General features: G+C 49.0%; 1 protein-coding gene across 1 annotated transcript; it reads right to left on the reverse strand.

Annotated features, from left to right (window-relative positions):
• Positions 1-5,287: 5,287 nt before the first annotated feature.
• Positions 5,288-8,125, reverse strand: LOC117190091. Its single transcript, XM_033395175.1, has 3 exons — positions 7,781-8,125; positions 6,235-7,722; positions 5,288-6,172 (listed from the first exon to the last, which is right to left on the reverse strand). Exons 1-3 carry the CDS (start codon positions 8,123-8,125, stop codon positions 5,288-5,290), a joined length of 2,718 nt encoding a protein of 905 aa, XP_033251066.1.
• Positions 8,126-8,830: the final 705 nt, after the last annotated feature.

Below are 8,830 nucleotides of genomic sequence, written 5' to 3' on the forward strand. Positions count from 1 at the left end.
TGCTATATTTAAGGTCCCATTTATGAGTTCAACTGTATATTGAAAACCTGACAAAGTCAGTGCCCATCTTTGCATTCGTGCAGAGGCCATCAATGGAAGTCCTTTCAGGTCTCCAAATATGCTTAGTAATGGTTTGTGATCTGTTCGAAGGATGAACTTGTTTCCTAAAAGATACTGTCTTAATTTACTCACACAGAACACTATAGCCAGGGCCTCTTTCTCGATTGTACTGTAATTATGCTCGCTTTTGGATAATGCTCTTGATACAAATGCTATTGGTTTGATATCTTCATTGCATTTATGTGATAAAACACCTGAAACTGCATGACTGCTAGCATCAGTCGTTAATACTAACGGTTGATCTGGGTTGTAGTGAACTAAAACTTGTTCGGAAGTTACTTCTTTCTTTACCTCTTCATATGCACTCTGACATTCGCGTGTCCAATTAAATTTTGTATTTTTCTTTAATAATGCATATAAAGGACTCATTATCTGAGCGAAATTATTGATAAACTTTGAATAATAATTTACCATGCCTATGAAAGCTCTAAGCTGTGATACGTTTTCCGGAGCCGGTGCAAACAATACACTCGCAACTCTATCATTGTTTTTGCTCAGTCCTATCCTGTCAATTGAAAATCCTAGGTAACAAATTTTGGATTTAAAGAACTCACATTTCTTGTCATTTAATTTAAGTCCAACTGATTTCAGTTTATTAAGTACAGCTTTTAGGTTTGAAATATGTTCTTGAAGATCTCGTCCTGTAACTGTTATGTCATCTTGATAAACCACAACTCCTCGCATACCCTGAAACAACCCTTCCATTGTTTTTTGAAAAATAGCTGCTGCAGTTTTTATACCAAATGGTAAGCGTTTAACTTTCAATAGTCCAATATGTGTGCTCCAAGTACACAAATTTTGAGATTGCTCATCTAAATTTAGCTGATTGTAAGCATTTGACAGGTCAAGTTTTGAATACAGTGTACCCCCTTCAAGCGCTGCAAAAATGTCGTCTATTCGAGGTAGTGGATACTTTACGTCGACTAAAGACCGGTTTAATGTAACCTTATAGTCACCACAAATTCGTATGTCACCGTTTGGTTTTAAAATCGGTACCAAAGGTGTTGCCCATTCAGAACTAACAACTTGCTCTAAAATTCCATCATCTATGAATTTTCGTAACTGCACTTCAATCTTTTCTTTCCATGCTAATGGTACTGACCTAGGCTTGAAAAATATTGGTTTTGCATCTTCTTTTAATAGTAACGATATCGTATTCGTAGTATATGAACCTAAACGAGGCTCAAAAACTTCAGCAAACTCCGATTTAATCTGTTCTGTAATTACAGAATTTGGTTCATTTACGTACACATTGTTCACCTGCATTAACTCAAAATTAAAAGCTCTCAAAAATGTTCTACCTAGCAAAGGTGGACTCACTGCATTGGTTACAACAACAACAATTTGTTTTTTTAGACCTCGATATTCGATCGTTGCATCGTACTCACCAATAACTTTGATTGAATCTCCATTGTAATCTACATATGGAACTAGACATTTTCTAAGTGGTCTGCTGGTATTTAAGCTTTCGTAAAATGTTTTTGGAACCAATGTGCACGGTGCACCAGTGTCGCAAGCAATTTTCGTTATGTTTCCATCAATTTTTACAGGTAAATAATATACTCCACTAGTTGAGGTTGTATCAACGCTATAGATAGAAAAGTTATAATTATCATTATCAAAATTATTATCAGAATAGGTGTCATGTTTTGTTTGAGATACATAATTTACGGATTTTTTTGATTTATTTTTACAAATGCTCGCCAAGTGACCTATTTTTCCACAGCTGTGACATTTGCATGCCTTATACTTGCAATTGTTTGAGTTATGATTTCGCCAGCCACAGTGTGTGCATGGCTGCTGCTTCTTTTCTCTGCCAGCGTCGCAGTCGTTTTCGCCGTCGCCGTCACCGTCGCTTCTGCCGCCTCTGTAACTCACGTTTCGGTTGCCCTTGAAATGTCTTCTGCCGTTGCTCTTTGCTTGATCTCTGTTCTCGCCTCTTTGCCTCTGCCATTGACTAGTCCCGTTCTTTTGATGCATGTAGTTGACGTTGTGTTCTGTCTTCCTTGTGCTGATCTTCGTCTCCATGATCATCGCCTTCTTGAGTGCATCAGCCAGAGTTAGATTTTCGTCTTCTTCACATATTCTTTCATATATAGGGTTGGGAAGGCTCATCACAAATTGGTTTAATACAAACGCTTCCAGATTTGAGCCAAATTTGCATTCCAATGCCAATTGTTTAACTCGAGCATACCACTCCGCTACAGTCTCATCTTCACTTTTTGTGGACATGTGAAATTTTTTTCTTTCTCTGAATATGAGTGTAGGTGGTGTGTAGTGTGTTTTTAAAATTTCACATAATTCTTTGTATGCTTTTGATACGGGTGATACCGGATTGCACAAACTATGTAGTACAGTGTAAGCCGCTGTACCGATCGACTTCAACAAAACTGCCTTTTTTGTGTTTTCCTCTTTCACATTCAATTCGCACAAATGTATGTCGAATTTTTCCTTCCAAATGCAGAACGTTTCTTGGTGTGGCGAAAACTCAGCAATTGTTGCCATTTGATAGAATGTTGGTGATTCATTTTTCGTCATGTTGCTATTCATATATTATATGCACTTTTAACATGTGTATGTATATTAATACGTTTTATTTTATCCTCGTCGCCAATTATGTAGTGTATTGACACTCAGACTTAAGCACGCGTTCTCTTCAAGATTCTCTTTTATTCTATCTCCCTTGGATGGTGTGACCGTATATAGATATTAATATAATACCTAACAGTATCTTAAGTCTATCTTACGCTATTCCGACTCCGGTGCGGGTTCTCCTCGTGGTCGTTCTCCCACGGCGTCGCCGAGCGTGGCACCGCCGGCTCTACTGACTGGGGCTAGCGATTCTTGGCACGCGGCCCAAATCCGCCTCTCAGTCAGGCGCCTGACGCGTTCGCTCTCACTCGACTCCCTTGGCTTTGCGGCCCGAGGGTGCCTCACTCCTGGTGGGTTGCGCGTCAAGCGTGGCACCGTTGGTTCAAGGGATTGGGGTCTTTGGCTCTTGGCTGCACGCTCGAGTCCGCCTCTCAATCCTCACACAACGTGTTCGCTTTCTAACGCTCTTTTCCCTTCGCTTGGTCTCACTCTTGTCGCTCACTGTGCACTTCACTCTTGCTAGCTCCGTTTGCTGACTGTCCCCTGTTCCTGGTCGCGGCCCTCCTCTTATAGGCTCGCTTCTGCGTCAGCGCCGCCGATGCCGCCTGGCGCTAACGGCACTTTCCGCCATGCGGTGCCCGTATTTTTCCATCGGCGTTCCTTCATTCCCTTGTCGCTTTTCAACGGGACCTGGCTGGTGGCGTGATCTCATGACCATATTTGGTCATGCGCTGGGCCACTGCCGGCCCGATCCCGTCATCCCGCGGCTCTCTCTCCAGGGGTCCTCCCCTCTCATCTTGGGTCCCCGGGAGAGCTCTCCTCGGGAGTTCGCCGCCTCCGGATATCCCCGGATAACGGCCGTTAGCGCTTAACCCTGCACTGCCCCCTACGTGTGGGAATACCTTTCCTCACACTTCCTTTTCACACTTTCTTTTATTGGCGGAAAACCCCGGTTTTCCGCGTCCCAGGTTTGGGATGCTTCAAAAGCCCCGCGCGACCGGCGCGCGTGCTTTGTTCTCGACCCGGGTGCCCCCTGTCGCCCTCTTTCGGCCTCACGCCTTGCGGTGTTGCCGTACCTCTCCGATGAGCGCGATCGGTTCGATTCCCCCTTACCGATAGTTCGCATAGGAGCTTTTTTTTTATACCCGATACTCAAAATGAGTATTGGGGTATATTAGATTTGTGGTAAAAGTGGATGTGTGTAACGTCCAGAAGGAATCGTTTCCGACCCCATAAAGTATATATATTCTTGATCAGCATCAATAGCCGAGTCGATTGAGCCATGTCTGTCTGTCCGTCTGTCCGTCTGTCCGTCCGTCCGTCTGTCCGTCCCCTTCAGCGCCTAGTGCTCAAAGACTATAAGAGCTAGAGCAACAATGTTTTGTATCCAGACTTCTGTGATATGTCACTGCTACAAAAATATTTCAAAACTTCGCCCCGCTCACTTCCGCCCCCACAAAGGACGAAAATCTGTGGCATCCACATTTTTAAAGATACGATAAAACCAAAAACGCAGAATCGTAGAGGATGACTATATCTATCAGGTTGCTGAATCTGGATCAGATCAGATAATTTTTATAGCCAATAGGAACAAATCAATTTGCAGTGGCTACGCAGCGACCGACGTCACGCTCAGACTGATTTTCTGTCTCTCTCGCACGCACTCTTTGTCGTGTCGTTTAATATTAGCAGCGTCTGCAGGAGGAGAGCCATACTGACTTAGTATCGGGTATAACCGTAGAGTTGCGGTGTCCGCAGCAACTCACAACGTTCCCCCTCGTTAATTTTTTAAATGTGCACCTAAAACATTATGCGAGTGTGTGTCAGTATGTGATAGGAGAGAGTAGAACGAACCCCGACAATCCGGCGAGCTTAGTCAGAGCATAGCTAGAGGTGCACACGAAATCTCTTCATACTAGTATGGGTAAACGACAGCTATCCCACACCTGCACGCGACAAGGGGATAAGTCTAATATTTTTTTCTAGGGATCAGATCTCACCTCCTTCGGTGTCATACGCGTGGATATTTGTATGGCGCTGACCACCAACAAACGCTGCAGGCAGTCTTCATCGGCGGCACTCTTCAGCAGCACATTTACATCTTTGGTGCGTAGCACATCCAAATAATCCTTGTCCAGGTACATGGCAGCCCGATAGGCCAGCACAATGCGTCTACCCAGCTCCGCGCCGGCCTTAAGCTTCGACCCAATGCCCAGTAGGGTCTCGAGCGTCTGCTGTTTCTCCTTGGATGGTATCTCCTCGAACTCCAGGGCCAGGGAGTCCGAGCAGCTGTCGGAGAGATCGCTGCCACATCGCGACATCACATTCTGATTGAGCGTAATCCGTTTGAACTTTGGAAACGTACTCTTCTCAATCTCGCCAAGCAACTGGCGCTCTTTGCTGGACAGATTACCGATGCTGGCCATGCCCTCGGCCAGAGCCATCGCAAAGAAAATGAATCGCAGATCGTTGGGCCGATACTCGAAGAGTTCCCGCAGTCGCAACGCCTCCACAATATCGCCCTTGTCCAGGAGCGTGTTCAGCAGGCTGTCCAGTCGTCTTTCCATCTCCGCCGTTAAGCGAGATTTTCCGGCAATGCTGAGGTCATCGATGCGGCCAGTTCCTTTAGCTCTGAGAAGGATTTATAGAGGACAAGGCGCTCCTGGAGCATAATCTGTTCGTAATACTCCGAGTGGTAGATGGACAGCGAGGAAAGCTGATCCTCTGGCTGATTCAGATAGCACACGACCATATCGTATTCGATCTGATCCCTGTCGAAGGACTCGTTGTGGAACAAATGGTGCTGCTTGATCACACCCAGCGCACTTTGGAGCAACTCGTAGCCTCTAACACCATCCGCCTGCAGGACGGTGGCAGCCTGCAGCAGAAAGTTCACCAGAATGGACAGGGGCAGAGCATGCTGTTCGATCTCCTGGTGAGGACGCAGCACTCCAGCATCCAACTCCGCGAGCCACTTGCCATAGACACTGTCGCTCAGCGGAAGCTGCAGCAAGGTAGACAATTGCAGTGCCTCGTCGTACTCCTTCGCCTCGATAAGGGAATCCACCAGACGCTTGTACTCGGGGCTGTCTCTTCTCACAAGCTGCTCCAGGTCAATGGCCAGTTCCCTTAGCCATGGGGCGGCCACACCAAAGACCTTGTGCAGCAGGCAAAAGTCAAGGAGATCGCAAATGTCGCCTACATCTGAGCGGCAGATGCAGTCCAGAAATCTCTGTTGCTGCAGAATGCAGTCAAAGTTCGACTGCAACTGAACGAGCAGCAGCCCAATGGACCGCTGCATCATCTGTTTGCGCGGCAGGGGGGCACACAGCGGGAGAGTGACTGCATCGTGGCTCCAGCTGCAGAAGTACTGACGCAGCTCCAAAATTGTGGACTCGCTAAAGTCCTCCTGGTGGCTTGTCAACTGCAGGAATCGGCACAGATGCGTGAATTTGCAATCCTACAAGAAGATGCAGAATTATTGGAATCGGGAATCAATAGTTGTAGCATCCCCGCACTCACCGGTTTGAAGATTTCGAAGCTGTGCAGGAGAGCGTTCACCTGTCCGCCAGCAACGGCTCCCCGTATCACAGACCACACCCACTCGGAGCGATCGTCTTCTCTCGTTTTGGATGCCTCCCGCAGAAGGGTGCTCCACTGTCCGCTGGCCACAGCCAGCCCAACGAGCCAGCACCAGTCCAGATTTCGTCTACTTAGGGTGGCGGCCAGCACAGCGAGGATGGGCTGCTCTTCCCTTATGCAGTGCCTCAAGAGATTGATGCTGCTGCAGTGCGGAGTGCTGCCCTGCATCATTTCCAGAAACTTTGCTGTGGTTGAGATGATTTCCTCGTCGGGCAGATTGTTGGAACTGCACAGGATTATGGCAAACAGATCCTGCCGAGCGCAATGAGTGAGCAGGTTGCACATGGTCTGACCCGCATTCCTTTCTAGCTGCTGCTGCTGCACACTGGTGGCCTCCTGGATGGAACTGTGCGAAGATTTGGTCATCGTCTCCTGCGAAGAGTTCGTCTGAGCTTCGCCCCCTCGACGCGCGGGTGTGTTGGAGCTTCGCTTGTGTTGGCGGTCACTGGGGGACTCGTAGCTTAATGCCCGCAGCAGGTGGACGCCCAGCGGAGAAAACTTGAAGTCCGGCAGAAGCTTCTTGAGCTCGGTCAGTGGCAGATCAAAGTACTGGAAGAGCAGCAGCAGATGCCACCAATCTTTCCTGGAGGCGTAGTACTTGAGCAGAGCCCCTGGAAAGCTTCCCGGAATATTCCGCATGGCCAGTCGCATCAGAGCTTGATACAGATCCAATGGAAACTCTTGGGAATGCGCATCGATCCGTTCCACCAGATCCCGGTCCCACTTGGCCAACAAATCCGAATAGCTCTCGCTATGCTGACGCTTTGGCAGGTGTCGCTGCAGCAGGAGGAAGCTGCGCAGTAGCTGTGTGTCGAATCCCAGCATCTCGCAGCAGGCCACACAGTGGGTGACCAGTTCCTCATCGCCGGCATGCTGCAGGGCCAGCTGCGTGGTCGTTTCGCAGGCATGGAACAGTTGCGTCTTCGTTATCTGTCCGTACAGCTGCAGCTGCTCCGTGATCAGATAGTACACTGCATAGGCGCCCCTGTGCTGCTTCAGATAGAGCGTGTAGTTCAGCTGCGACTTCCTGGCAAAGCGCTGGCAGAGACGGGGATTCGAGAAGGTCACCAGTTCCCCATGGCCAGCGGCAGCCAGCACCGAGAGATTCACTTGCTTGAACTTCAGGAACAGTTCATGCGGCGTTGGCAGACCAGAAGGACTGCCCGTCGGTCCATGGTCAAATCGAGCCGTCAGCGACTTGAGATATGGCACTCTGCTCAGGCTGGTGGAGGTGAGAAAGCTCTCGAGGGAGCGCACGCTGGGCTCAAGCGATAGAAAATCGTAGAATGTGAGCAGGGGATGCTCCTCGAAGGGGCCGACTGCCTCGTTGTGTGTCTTCTCCAGAAACGATTGCACGCTCTTGGATATCTGCAAAAGGGAAATTATTAGAGGGTACCAGTGCGCAGTGCCTCTCTGAATCTTATACCAGTTCAAATTCCTCGTGCTTCGCCAAAGAATGAGTTTTGAGATCAATTATAAGTGTGAGCAAGGCCTCCTGATGCGCCTCGCTGCCCGCCAGCTGCTCAAGCGAGGCAATGGGCACACAATCCATCAAGAGCAGGCCGTGGTGGCCACGATCCAGGAGATATTTTGCCAGCGGCTGGCGACTTATGAGCTCCGAATGCTGTCCCAGGCATTCCATGGTGCAGAGGCGACGCAGCTGTGTGGGAATATACGAGGATTCATCGGGGAAGAAGTACCCCGCGCGGGCAAAGTAATTGCGCAGCGTTTCACTGGGCTGCTGCAGCTGTTCCAGTGCGTAGTCGTACATAGAAGAGTCCACCTGTCAAGCCGCATAGCTCTTCTCGAGCGGCGATAGTGTGTCCTCTGTTTCCTTGCCCTCGTGACAACAGCACCAGCGCTGCAGTTGGTCCAGCCGTTGATTATCCGCGAGGTGCTGCCACACCATCTCCTTGTTGAGCTCGGATAGCAGCGATTCATTGCCATTGGCAAAGAAGAGCTCCACCAGGAGCAGCTGTAATGCTTCTTCCGGCAGCGTCATCAACGCCTCGATGTGCACCCGCGGCATTTGGGTCTTGAGTTTCGACAGCAGGGATCCGCACTCACGCATCTGCTGCACCAGCGACCAGTAGTAGGCCAGGACGGGCTCCTCCTGCTCATACAGCAGCGGTTCCTTGGTGCGCAGATGATCAAGCACATACTCACTGAGATCCTTGTCCTGGCACTCGCAGGCGTACTGAAAGAAGAAGCACTTGACGTCCCTGTCCACATTACGCAATGTGGTGTCTGCCTTGTGGACGAGACGCTCCGACAGCAATCGCTGTACATACGCCTGCACGACATCGTAGAAGTAGTGACGATACTCCGCTATGCTGGTTTTTCTCTTCTTAGCCCAGTATTCCAAACACAGGTCGATGTTCTCGCCTTTGGTGGCTACTTCCTTGATGATGGCCACCTCGCTGATGCCTGACCAGCTCTTGAACAGTTTGTCGCGTGCCTGCGCCTGGGCCTGAGC

Source organism: Drosophila miranda (genome assembly GCF_003369915.1).
Source record: "Drosophila miranda strain MSH22 chromosome Y unlocalized genomic scaffold, D.miranda_PacBio2.1 Contig_Y1_pilon, whole genome shotgun sequence".
Taxonomy (NCBI): domain Eukaryota; kingdom Metazoa; phylum Arthropoda; class Insecta; order Diptera; family Drosophilidae; genus Drosophila; species Drosophila miranda.